General features: G+C 30.0%; 2 protein-coding genes across 3 annotated transcripts; both read left to right on the top strand.

Annotated features, from left to right (window-relative positions):
* Window positions 1-4,294: 4,294 nt before the first annotated feature.
* On the top strand, window positions 4,295-6,825 carry LOC101221644 (hypothetical protein). The gene is made up of 4 exons (XM_011656489.2): window positions 4,295-4,691; window positions 5,251-5,325; window positions 5,429-5,626; window positions 6,374-6,825. The coding sequence occupies exons 1-4, from the start codon at window positions 4,503-4,505 to the stop codon at window positions 6,653-6,655; spliced, it is 744 nt and encodes a 247-aa protein (XP_011654791.1). The 5' UTR covers window positions 4,295-4,502; the 3' UTR covers window positions 6,656-6,825.
* A 3,171-nt stretch (window positions 6,826-9,996) lies between these two features.
* LOC101221869 lies at window positions 9,997-13,545 on the top strand. 2 transcript variants are annotated; one of them, XM_031886401.1, is made up of 6 exons: window positions 9,997-10,346; window positions 10,865-11,098; window positions 11,240-11,419; window positions 11,581-11,668; window positions 11,756-11,956; window positions 12,054-13,545. In XM_031886401.1, the coding sequence occupies exons 2-6, from the start codon at window positions 10,988-10,990 to the stop codon at window positions 13,292-13,294; spliced, it is 1,821 nt and encodes a 606-aa protein (XP_031742261.1). In that variant the 5' UTR covers window positions 9,997-10,346; window positions 10,865-10,987; the 3' UTR covers window positions 13,295-13,545. The 2 variants fall into 2 exon arrangements, with proteins under 2 accessions (XP_031742261.1, XP_004147616.1); XM_004147568.3 differs by having other exon boundaries at window positions 10,003-10,346; window positions 11,756-11,950.
* Window positions 13,546-14,416: the final 871 nt, after the last annotated feature.

Raw genomic sequence — 14,416 nt, forward strand, 5'->3', positions numbered from 1 at the left:
TGATCACGGTCTGTTTTTTCTTAGAGTTTCTATTCAACGATATTTCAATATTTAAATTTTCTCGTCACATTAAAAGCTCCAACATTGTGTTTACATACCGTAACAAGATTGCAAATAGCTCTTATCACTCTAAATATTTTCTTAAACTTAATTGGTTACAAAAGCTCTTATCTTTGTTGTTCCATCCTCAATAATATTTTCAACAACACACTTTCTTTTCGAACTTTGATCATCTCATATATTTAGATAGTAATGTTTTGCTTATTTGATAGTTATGGTTGATTTCTAGACACCTTTTACATAAACCATCATGAATTGATTAACAAAAAATGTTTGATGCATGTAGTGGTTTCCTCCCTTGCTATATATATAAACTTGCATTACGTTTTAATTAAATAGCAATTACAACAAAGATTACATGTTTTTTTTAGGATGTAAATCATATTTAATTATGAACATGCACATTGTATATGTTTTATTCATAAAGATTAAGGTAGGCCATTGAATTGGAAAGGAATAAATAATGAATCTATTCATTCATAGCTTTTTAAGTTAATAAAATTACATGTTTTAATTTTACTTAATTAATTATATTTATTTCGCCATACCCACAATTAATTGAGTTTTATAAATTTTGTAATACAACCTTGGCCAATTTACTTTTCATGTTTAGGTTATTAGTCTTGAAAAAAAAAAAAAGGATAGTTGGGCATAAGATTAATTAAAAAAAAAAGAAAAAGAAATTAATTGATTATGTAGCCATTCATTTGAATGCAATGCGTCAATTACACAATCAATTTTGGGAAGGAAGAGTAAATGAAAGTTTAAATTGAAAGAAAAATGATGTAAAGTTATGTGAATACCATTAAATAATTATGATAGGAAAATATGAATAGAAATAATTGGTTGCAAGTTGGAATTGCAGCTTACTATATAATAAAGCTAAGAAAAAGAAGATGAAGAAATGAAGGGTTAGGATGGGAGAGAGAGTATGAAAGTAGGGTATGGTGGAGTTGTAGAGGATTGAAACATACAAAGGGAAAAAGTCGGCTAGTTAAAAGGAAAAATGCTACCCCGCAGGCGACCACACTGTATGGGACATGGGTACTCTCCCCTCCCGGTCCCTGATTTCAGTCTCATTTTGTGATCACATTAATTTCCTTTATACGATGGCCCCATCCATGTGATACTCAATTTCTTTTCATATCTAATTCTAATCTTTTCTTTTCTTTTTCTTTTACACTATACTAATCATCTTTCATTTTTTCTAATTAAACATTATTACTTCATGCTTTCATGATTTTGAGATGCATATTTCACAACCATATTCGTAGTGAGGAAGTCGATGGCAAAGGCAAGAAAACAACCATTCTACTCCACATCTTTTGTTGCTCATCTAAAAGTTTTTCTTAGAGGTTCAATGTTGATGTTGCTTGGTTTTCGGTTCTCTGTTACAGTTTCAGTGGTATGGGTTGGACATGTCAACGTTGAGATTACTTGGATTATATTCATCTAGATAGCTTGAAGTTTATCTCTTAACACACATGAATGAAACTTCTTGCAGCAATGATGATTTGCTTTAATCTTGAATATCTTGGTTGATTCTAATCGTTGAAAAGTAATCAATTTCTTGAATGTTATTAACAGACAATTTCTCTAGAGTTCCCTTTATTATGAAGGCCAAGTCAATAATGATCAGTGAGCTAGAGTTTATATCTTTCTGTCATGTTCACTGTAATCATAATGTATCAATCAATTATATTGGACAACAAGTTTTGGAAGATCGAGTCTTCAATTAGGTTGAGTGGTGTACTCTATTTATGTCTATGTCTAAGTTTTTTATCTATTTGATTTCTATCCTAAAAATTCTTTTAATTATTAGATTATATACCTGCCGTTTAAATTTGGAAAAGCAATAAATACACATACCTTTTATTTGAATTATATATATATATATATTACTGTAAACATATTTAGCATAATGATCGTGTAAATATTGTGCTTTTAAACAAAAAAAAAAGATCTATCATTAATATTTTTTAATTTCTAGAATATACCAACACCAATATAATATAGATTTAGTATGAACATCCATATCATTGACTTCAATAATAATAGCTATTGGTCAACTTTCTTATTAATTTACTACATTATGGTGGCTAATTTATAAATTCATGCATTTATTTTTCATTATTATATCTATAATATCTCTTATCCGTTAGTTTCTTTTAGTTCAACGTATATATATATACATACATATTAATTAGGAAATTGAAGAGCTATGAATTTTGATGTTAGTTATATTAATTAGGTTAGACAAATAAATTAAATAGTTTCTTTAATTTAGGGAAAATAAGTCAAATTTTTGGAAGACTACAATTTAGTGGATATAAAATATGAGAGGTAATTAATATATGAGGGCAATATGTATATATATGGTCCCTTAGTTGTTCGTTGGTTTGAGGTTTCTAGCAGTTTCCATTCAATTGGAATAACTTTAAGTAGTTGGGTAGGGAAATAATTGATAATATTTCCAAATCTCCAATTCTTTCGGAATATTACACTTTTCAAAATAATAATATTAATAGTTTTTATTACATGTGAGTTAATTAATTTGCTTAATTTGCCGACATGACTACGACTCTTTATCATATCCTATATCTCACTCTCGACTAACTTGATTAAAACAGTGTAGAGTAATGAGATTGATGTCTCATATTTTTATTTTGTATTTTAAAAATATATACGGCTAGTTGCACAATGTAAAGTGATAATTCTAACTTTGAGAGTTATATGAATTATTTTTCACTATTTATATTAATAAGTATTTTTTAGTAGGGACTTGTAAGCTCTAATTGGCTAAGTTGATTTTCTAACTTTATTTGTTAAATGATTTATTTTTAATTAATAATTTTAAAACTAGTAGTTTTAAAAAATTTGTTAGCTCTTGTAATATGGTTAATTACTCACTTTAATACCTATCTTAAGGACACTTTTATGTGTTTATTTATCCTTTGATTGCACTTAAAAACATTGAAAACTTTTCAAATTATGTAGTTATGTGAGAAATATTTATAAATCACGACTTGGCTTTTAAATATACAAAATCAAACCGTTTGTAATAATAAAAAATTATTATCAGATAGTTTATTATATATATTGTACGTTTTGTTTAAAAATAACGGAAGAAACAAAAACAACTAAAAAAAAGTGGTCTAAGAAAAACAATTATAAAAAACATATATAGAAATTTGAAAAATAAAAACACATATCTAAATTTAGAAAATTGTTTTAAATAATAAAGTTGTTGATAAATATTTACAAATATGGTAAAATATCACCGTTTTTCAACAATAGACCACAACAGATTAATGTATCTCAGTTATTGAAGGTAACATGAATAGTGGTTTTTTACCGTGTAATAAAAAATAAATTTTAGTTATATTTATATATACTTTTTTTTTTGTTATATTTTGAAAGTTTCCATCTAGATTTTTATATTTAGCTTTTTTTTTTTAAAGTTGGGTTGAATTTCTTAATCACAAATTTAATATTTTATGAATTAAGTGGTGGTTAATATAATTAATTTTAAAAAACAGAATTAGTTTCAAATCAGTTTTAATTTTTTTTAAAAATGTACTAATTATCTTCTCAAACATTTTTTTTTCTGAAAAAAGAAAACAATAATTTAGAAATCTATAACTCTTCCATCATTATTATTATCATTATTTAAAAACGTAGCATATATGTGTGTGCCGAAAATACAACTTCTAACCCCTTTGCCACCCATTATATTGAGTTGTTAATCATTAAGGTATCAAAACTTGATAGGACATAAATGGGTATCCATCAATAATGCTTCCATTTCCCACTCTGACAAATTCTTACGCATTGCAAACCATATATCTTTATTATCATTATTTTCTTTTGTTCTATATCCCTAAATATTTGAATTTCAAATAATAAATATGGATATATAAGTGGGAAAAATAATTGAAGAAAGAGCCGCCTTTCATATATATGCATTTAACTAATTTACAATATGGAAGTTATTAGAAGAAAATAAATTGGATGAGATATATATTACAAGACTTGCAATATGATGGTCTCATGTGGTCACCATTTTCCAATAATTTATAATTTGATTTTGAGAACAAAATAATTTTTTCTTTTAAGAAAAAGGTGGAGAATAAATAGATTAATTAATTGGCATTCTGCTGCCCTCGTGATTCTTATTAAATGTTCATCTTTCTCTCACAAAAATTCAACCCCAAAATAAAGTTTTGAAATAAGTTTTTACATAGAAAGGGAGAGTTTTTTTGAAATATATAATTTAATTACAAGGCCGCTTTAAATTATATATGATGATACTGATGCTCTTCAACAATTCATCAATCTGATCATCTCTGCTTCCATAAGTACTTTCTCTACCTCTTTTTTCTTTCACATATTCTCTGCTCCTTCTACAACGACCGTACACACTCAGTTTTTAAGAGGTGAGTATGGTGAGAGAAGTTGAGAATAATTCAGTTCCTGAATGGGTTGAAATTCTTCTGGGGGAGAAGTTCTTTACTCCATGTTCCCTTCACATCTCTTGTAAGAAGAATGACAAGACTTTCTTTTGTTTGTTTTGTCGTTCTGCTATTTGCTTCTCTTGTTTCTCCTCTCATCGCACTCATGCTCTTCTTCAGGTATACCCTAAACCACTTATCTATATTTAAACCATCTTTTTACATATACTTGATATTGCACATCTCACACTCTAATCACTCCCAACTATAAATATATAGGTTTAAGATTGTGATTCTATAATTAATTTATCTCTTTCTAAGTCTCGTTTTTCATGTAATTAACATTTCTCAATTTGTTAATTAAGTTATATACACTATTGCCAAAGCATATTGTAGAACTCTAAAAAAGTACATGATAATAATTATAATAGTAACTAAATTAAAATGCTCAAACTTTACCGGCCTAAACTTTTAGTGTAAGTGATAGTTTAATTAGCTTAATTATATGTACTGTACGATGCATGGCATACACAACCGATTAACTGTATAACCTTTACAAAATCAATTTGTATTTAAATGCATACACCCACAATTGATTATTAAACCTACAAAAAGCACAAAGTGAGTTACAACCATCGATAGTTCACTCTCTCATTCTCCTTCTCTAACATAATTACTATGGATATTAAGTTTAATTTTGATTCAATCATATTGTAAAAGTTTCTTTTTTGTTGAACAGATAAGAAGATATGTGTACCATGAAGTTGTACTGCTAGGAGATGCTGAAAAACTCATGAATTGTTCTCTCGTACAAGTAATTTAGTAATTTAATTTTCCATTGAAAATTAATAATTAATTAGGTTATTTATATATATATATAGTGATTTGTGTGTAATATTAAATAACTGTGAACGCAGCCATACACAACAAATAGAGCAAAAGTGGTGTTTCTAAAAGAAAGAAGAAGGGGAAAGAGAAGGGGTTTGAGATCATCATCATCATCATCATCATCAGGAGGAGGAGGATGGAGAAGTAATAATAATAATGGAAATTTGTGCATCACATGCTTTCGCAACCTTCAATATCCATATCTCTTTTGCTCTCTTTCATGCAAGGTCTTCTTTTCTTATTTATTAATTATTCCCTTTTAATTAACTTTAACTTTAATTATTCAATTATATACATTACATTCTTCTCTTTTCTTTGTTTTTTAAACATTAATTATTCTTCCACCTTATTCTTCACTTAGTAGTTACTCAATTTAATTTCTATTTTCATAAACTAATTTATTTAAATTTAAACTTTTTAAAAAATTGAAGATGCATGTATACAATTTGGTAGTTTTTAAAGTTTATATAAACCAAATAGATGTCTACATCTTTAAATTCATATACTAAATTTGTAATTTAAATTATATAGTTTATTTTACTATTTTCTTTGTTTTTCTTTTTAAAAAATTAGTACAAACAAAATATGAATATTTAAAGTGTACCTCAAATTATTATTGAGTTATATATTTATGATAGAACAATCATGACTATATAAAGAGCTAAATTTAGTCTCACCCACTTTCTTCTTCTTTTTAAATTCAAGATTTTCTTGATTTTGCGTTTTTATCACTCTTTTTTATAAATATATTATCATTAAATAACCTAACAATAAAATTTTAAACTCGTAGTTTTCTACCAACTTAGAATTCTAAAATTCAAATTCTCTATACATAGATATTGGAAACTTATAGTTGTAGTTAACTTGAAATTTAAAATATTGATATCATAAATACAAGGATGGAATCTACACTTTGTTTGCTACCAATAATTTAAATGTTAATATTTAATTATGGTATTTTTCTTTTTCTTTAGATCAATCAAAAGGTGAATGAGAAAATTGAAATAATAAACAAACAAAAAAGGAAGTATGAGAATCTTCCACCCCGAACCACAACAGAAAATCAAACCCCAACCTCCGTTCTGGACCGGGATTTCTCCTCCGCTGCCGCCGTTAAGTTAGCCAAGAAGAACAACCGTAGCTGTGTGAAGTCGTTAGCGGCGGTTCTTTGCCGGCCGAGATGCTTCCCTATATCCGGTTTCGCCACCGCCGTGAACCGCCGAAAGGGCGTTCCTCAAAGATCGCCCTTAACTTGACTTTTGGCTACTCTACCATGTATTGATTATTATATATGTTTTTTTCATCATGATCATAATATATTAAGTATGTAATTAAATTTCCTATTATATATATATATATATTGTAATTATGTCCGATTCAATGTGTTCCAATTTTATAATCCACACCTAAACTAAATGTTTATGATTTTGAATGTTATATATCATCGATTTCAAAATCAAAATAAACTACATGTTCTTGAATAAATGACCTACTACAGTTTGTTTCAGTGGAGAATGGTCTAATTAACCAGCTCATAGCAACTCTATCATTATCTAAAATATTATTGTGTTAGGGATTTCCTCACCCTATCAAAAAATGGTTTTTAGAGTGGTAACAAATTTAGTACATTCAAATCTTGTATGCATTTCTAAAAGGGCACGTTTAATCTAGCTAGTGCATCAGTGCTGGTAATGTATATAAAATACAAAGAAGGTAAGTATTTTAAAGCATTGGTCACATGCAAGTATTTTAAAGCATTGGTCACATGCCTGTAGCCATGGATAAGGACCTATCAAAGCTAAACAAATTATTATATATATATATAACTAAAGACTATTCACACATGTTTTTACCAATTATTTTCTCTATGAATAATTTTCTACTTTACACTCGATATTATTTGATTCGTATCTTCAATCAGTTACCTTAAATTCTTATTTCACCTTATATTATAATGTGATATCAATTTTATGGTACATACATTTATATTTTGGACAACTCGATACTCATAAAGCATTAATAATAATTTATGGTTGTCGGTCAATAATAATAGTGTTTTTGATACATTTATACACAAAATTATTCAAAATAACATTTAATGTATCTATACTTTAAACCATTCATTTCTTTCTAAAAAAAAATCATTTCAATTTTCGAATCAATGTAGCAAATATGGTTCTTAGAAAATGTAGAGAAAATATTGTTATGGTCTCTTTTTTTCCCTTTTTTGAAAGTGTGTTATTTATTAATAATGTCCATTGTTTTGGTAGGAAACCCACAACAGAAGATAAGCATAAAAAGGTAAACAGTAAACAACTAACACTAGATATACTAGAGAGGACGGGTGTAACAAAAAAAATAATTATACAACCCGACCTGAAAATATGGGTTGGGTTGAGAATATCTACTGACCAAACTCGATTTCACCCCTATTAGAGAGTTATAAATATAGTGCATTCATCTAACCTTTAGAGGCAAAATTGCAAAATAATGTAAGTAATCCAGCAGAGAGCTTCATGTTTTGTAGTTTGAAGTATCATAATAATAGATTCAAGACATTTCAACATTGTTATTGGTAGATAATATATACGATACATAGTCCAAATAAGTCCAAACACGTTTAAATTTCTCAAATTATCATGTTGTTCCCAACAAAGTGAAACTACTTGTATTCATCAAAGAAATAATTATAAAATTTTGCCCATAGTTGTTCAAACTTTATGTTAAAACGTTTAAATAGAAAACATGCTCCCTTCAATAAGCTTCCAATGGGGGACTTTTATAGTTGAATATAGATGACTTATGACTTAGAGACATTAAAAAAGTACTATATATAAGATTTTAATTTAGAAAGTGTAACGTATATTTGTTTATCAATTTGGACACGTCTTACTCGTTACAAAAACTTAAATATCCTACCAAAATTGTTGGCACTGACATAGAAGGAAAATATATTTATAAGATTTGGTTTGAACTTCATTAGTGATAGTGAAGGGGACCAAGCTATAAAATTTAGTATATTGCATAATAAAAGCAAAAAAGAAAAAGAAGACAATAGGTAAACTAAAAGTAATGAGGAAAAAGTTGTTTATTTGCCTAAAAGGGAATGGAGTATACTTGTGGTAATTAATTAAAGAAAAATTTAAAAATAAATAACACATAACTTAATTTTAGTATCTATAGAGAATTTAAAATCTACAAAGTGAGATAAACTGGAGGGAAAAAGAAGAGAGAGAGAGAAAATAATTATACATTTTCTTCTCCAGTTAACCCAACTCAACCCTTCCGTAACGTCACAACAAGTTTCTGTATCTCTAACAAAAGGTGGAAAAAGAAGGAAGAGAAAGTTGAAAGCTTTTGTTTGATGTAATCCATGAGTTAGCAACCCATTTTTATAGCCTCTAAAGTATTGATATTGAAATGGTGAGAAAATGTTATAAAAAATTGCTAAGTGTAGGATTCTTTCCAAGTCTGAAAATTATGCACTACTAGATAGTAGCTGGATAGGGGAATTGGCAATTGCAAAAACCATTTGCACTTCTCTTGAATTTTGTCCCTTTCTACATAAATGATAAAAACCACGAGAAACACAGTAAGGTTAATTAACACACCAATTCTTAAGTTAAATTCATTATATATAACGTGTTAATAGTTAAAATACCCATATATGTTACGTAAAAAAATGTGTAATCACGTTGAAGAAATAATTTAAGATCTATAGTTGATGAATAATTAAGATTTTGGTGCATGTATGTACGTGCATTAATGCGTAATCGTTACAAACAATTTAATCAATTATTTTTTAAAAAAATCTATTAATGTTGTTTAGCAAAATATTCCCCATCTATATTTTTGATAGAGAGTGAAATATGTATTAAGTAATAGATACATATAATTATATAATATATATTATTAGATTTAAAAACAATATGTAAGGGATAATTCAAAATTCTTATTATGAAATTAGAAAATTAATGAGGCATGTTATGTGTTAGGTTTGTGGAAGGATAAACAGATTTGTACGAGATTTGAATGATTCAATTAAATTAAAGAAGAAGAAAATGTTGGTAGAGACAGAACCAGCTGTCCCCTAAAGTTGAAGCTACAATTAAATACTATATTATATTAAGAAAAGAAACATTTTTGAAACTTTATGTACTAATAATAAAATGTCATTTGTCTTTATTTTGAAAAGAGATTCTTTAGAATAATCAATGGTCTGTATTTTGTTTGCAATTTAGATTCATTATTCATTTCAGAAATGTGTATTAGATTCTTTAACGCTAAATGGTAAAAATGTTTCTCAAAAATATTTAGTCCTTACATGTTTGATTGAATTAGTTTATATCCATTTCTTAAAAACAAAAATCTGGTTTTTTTTAAAAAAATCAAATAGAGTGAGTGAGTAATCAGGATATCCACGTCAGCAGGAAGGGAGTGGGCACGTAAGCAAATTGTAAGTTGAAACGGTCGTCCACACAAGAAAACCTGTGATGATCGGTTTTGCAAAGCCATGAAAAAGAGAGCTACCAACTGTTATTATTATCATTATCATTATCATTATAGCTTAGAACAAAGAATCATATTTCTTTTGAGAGAGAAAGAGAGAGGAGAAAAGAGAGCACAAATATCAAATATTGAAATGAATTGCAACAAAAAGGTTGGTCCAGAAGAATTTTTCCTTTTTCCTTTTCTCTTTTTTCTTTTTTATGTTCAAGAAAGACGTACTTTTTTCTTTGCGATCCTTTCCCAACGCACGCATTTTTGCTCTTCTTCTTACCCTTACGCCCTTACCCCCTCCTTCTTTCTCTCTCGGAATCCCAACTACAAGCGAAAACTCAACAAACCCTTCTCTAATTTCACCTTATCTTTCTTCTTCATTCATCTCATTCCCTTCAAGCCACGAACAACAACCCCATTTTCCCTTCTTTTGGATCTTCTCTCCTGGTACACTTTCTCTTTCTCCCTCTCTGTGTTTTTCCCCTGTTTAATTTCTTATTGCATTTTCTGGGCTTTTTATTAACTATGTCGAACTTCACTAAAGGGTCTTCCATTATGTTGAACTACTCTTTCTTGTGGACCTTTAAATGGGTAGAATCGTTTTTTGTGTATACTATGTATGATTTGTTAACAACTCTAAAGATGAGCTGAAACAATGGTCAACTCCGGGGATCTTGTGAATTCTGTCATTTGGGACATGTTTCGATGGATGGAGTGTGGACTTTTTATTTAATGATTTCAGAATGAAATGAACAAAATTCTGTTCTTGTTATGTTACAATGTTTTAGTGGAATAGTAATAGAAATTTCACTTCAGTTTATCGATAAATTGTTTAGTATTTCTAAAGGAGGGGTTTGTGGTAGGTAGGATTTGCATCATACATTATTGACTGTTATAACGTTTAGCATTTTCTTCGAGAAATCTGTCTCGGTAGTTATGGAGCTGAATTTTACAATTTCTTTTAGATAATTTACAATGATGGCTGCTGGTTATTGAAATCATCCACGTGAAGCATTCGCTTATGTTACGGCTAAAGACAGAAAGTTTTGTTCCAATGTGAGGTATTGTCTGTTCTAATTAAGGGAGAAATGTGGGTGCAAGGAGAGTTTAGTTCAGATTCAATGCAAATGTATTCTGATTCATTTAAAGAAGCACTGAAGCAAACCATGCTGAGCCAGGAGGTTATGTTTAGGAAGCAGGTATTGGGGATGCGCATTTCATCCTCTGTTGTCATTTTTTTTGTATTCAAGAGTTGGTACCTTTCAGAATTTATGATCTCTGATGATGCTCCTTACCTGTAACTTGTTTTGTTATTTATTCATCTCCTCAAATTGCTCCAGGTTCATCAATTACATCAATTGTACAGTGTACAAAGGATATTAATGCAGAATTTTGGCTTCAAGGAGCTTGATCGATGCCGTTTTAAGAAAGCAGGGATAATACCAACATTCATGCCATATGCATCTCCCACAAGATATGATCCATTCATGAAAGAAACCGTAGTTTCCTCAATTTGCATGGTAAATGAGTTTCCTGACTTTTAGGAGTGTAGTGTCGTTAGTGTAAGAGTTAGTTTGTAGGATATAGTCAAATTCCTTGCAATGCCGAATGACTTAAAACTTTTATTTTCGAATTTTCAAGTTTCAATTTTCTAGCTTTAATGAGAACCCCTTTTCATCAGCGTGAAAAGCACCCAGCTAAAAACCACAAGCTTCGGCATGGTCCACTCGATTTACAGCTTCCTCCAGATCAGTACGTTAGCCTCATTGGTAAGGGTTCTCAAATGTACCTGATCTAAATATAATGAAATTCAAAAAGTAAGATTTCTTGTTGTCGTGGTAATCTTTGAGAACCAGACTTGGAGGAGTTAGATCTTTCCCTTGATCTCAAAATTGGGAATCCAAAAAAGGAGAATGACAAGGAAATACTTTCGTACAAGAAGTCTCGTCGTATGCTCTCTGAAGAAGTTATTGATTTGGAAGATTCAGTTGATGGGGATGCAGAAAATGTATATTCTTTGGATCTAAATGTTCCAACAATTCAACCCGTAGGTAAGGGTTAGTCTCATGATCCATAGGAGGGGGGGTATTTTCAGTCTGCTTTCTGTTTATCTTATTTCCATTTAGCATTTCTCAAGTGCTGTCTTTTCTGCAGAATTTGAAACCAGCCTTAATCATATCTCAAGTGACAATCTCCGTATGAAGAATGAGCAGTTGAGACCCCGTGAAGCAAGATATCTTGACCTTAATGAAGCTCAGAGCGATGATATGATTACAACTCACTATTCAACCTCAAGTTCGTCACCCGGCATCAAGGAAGCAGATATCAAGGGACAACAAGCCAATTGCTCCTCACGAATTTGGGTCAGAGATAAGAATAACTACTGTTCTGCTGAATCTTCCACACTTGAACAAGATGCAAATCTAGATGTGACGGATTGTGGAAGTGGAAATGAAAGAAATGAAACTCACTCAACAGAGTCCAAAATTAAGGAAACAAGTACAGGTGAAATGAATAACTGTCAATGTGATGAGGCTCCAATGGAGTCATCAGTAACCTTTTCTAAAGAAAGTAAAAAATTGGAGGCAGTAATTGAGCCTCCTGCTGACGTCCATGCAAGGCTTCAAAAGAGTGAAGTATGCTCTGATTGTAGTCATGCTGTGGAAGATGGTTGCAACAGCATATTGACGGCGACTGTATCTGGTGCATCTACCTGCAACGCAGAAAATGACTCAGGTGGGGAGAAGAAGGTGCAAAATTTGAGTCTCCCCATGTCTAACCAATGCTATGAAACTCAAAAGGAGCTGCATAGTACAGAAACCATCTTTTCCAGTGGGCAAGATCATAGGTCTTCTGGTAGCATTGAATCAGAACATGGTGAAGAATCTTCTAAAATGAAAGTTCTACTTCAAAATGCGGTTGAAACGCTTATTTATATGTCTTTGAATGATTCAGCCTTTGATCATGATTGCGACACAAAAACAGAATCTAGTGAGATGGTAAAAGATCAGGTGGATCAACCACAACACTCTTGTGATTCCTTTGAGTTACTAGTCTTAAAGCAAACAGAAAACAAAGAGGATGATGAGTTCTCCATGTCATCATCACAGTTATCTGAAGTAACTGACATGGAAAATATGAATTTTGGTGTTAAATTAAGAAGAGGACGAAGACTGAAAGACTTCCGAAAAGAGATACTTCCTGGTCTATCCTGTCTTTCCAGACATGAGATTTGTGAAGATATTAACATTATGGAGGCTGTTTTACGGTCAAGAGAATATCGAAAAAACCAAGCTAAAATCCGAGATGGACAGAAAGTCTGCAGTCCCGTAAAAAGCAAACGATCTCAATCTCGATCTCGGCTAAACAACACGAGACGAAGAATCATTTTGTGAAAGTTGTTTGTAATTGTGTGAGTGTTGTAGTTAAATGGAGATTTAATTTATTCTGACCATTTAATTGTTGAAACAAACATGTATAGGATTGATTAGTTGCATCATGTGTCCTACCAAGCTGCTCAAGAAATGAGATATTTAAAGATTTGATTGTCAAATTATTAACTCATCAAGAAAAGAGATGCCTGAGAATTATCTTTAGACATCTCTTTTATTTAATTCCATTGTCAAAGATTTCTTGGTTTGAATTATATTAAAGTTTTTTTAGTTTCCTTTTAACAAAATGTAAAATTAAATTGTGTTGGGCAAAGTTGGATGATGATTAGACATTGTAACATAGGATGCCTCTTTGATTTGATGAGGGCAATGTTGGAGTTGAAATTCCATTATCGGGTAAGTAGACTTTCTCCTTTCCATTGGGCCAATCAAAGGGAACATCGTCTTTTACACTTTTCTTTTTTGGCTAACAAATGAGATACACAGACAATTCATCTCAAAATATGGAAATTGATTTCAAAATGATTGATTAATTAATTAATAATTTGTGAATGTTCATAAATCCCTTCATTCTTCTTTCTACAATCTAAATCTTTAAATCTTAAATGCCTAAAAAAATTGATAAACAAATATATAACCAAATCCTAAATGACCCCCCCAAAAAAACAGGAAATAAAAAATCAATTAGTAAAATAAATAAAAACTTGATATAGGGAAAAAAAAAATGAAAGCTTTCCTTATTGATATGGACATTTGAATTTGAGATTTTGTTAATCTATTAGCTCGAACAAGAATAAACGTCAACCACACATCCAAAACCAATTTCACTTTCATCCATGAATGTGAATATGGTAGCTTCTTCAGTCAATTTTCACTTTCATCCATCCCTAAAATTAAACTGACTTGAAAGTAAACACAATTTTCCATATATGTAGTTAATAGATTGAAGATAATATGACCATTACGCAATACTACTATATGATAACAACATATGTGAATATGGTATTTATAATTCAGAATAACAACGCCCATGCATATTATTCCTACTTTTTCTAACAGTTCAAATTAATAACCCATAGTTATTGCCTAAATAAATTATGAGTATTGAGAAGGTATTGTAAGGAA

Source organism: Cucumis sativus, chromosome 5 (assembly GCF_000004075.3).
Source record: "Cucumis sativus cultivar 9930 chromosome 5, Cucumber_9930_V3, whole genome shotgun sequence".
Taxonomy (NCBI): Eukaryota; Viridiplantae; Streptophyta; class Magnoliopsida; order Cucurbitales; family Cucurbitaceae; genus Cucumis; species Cucumis sativus.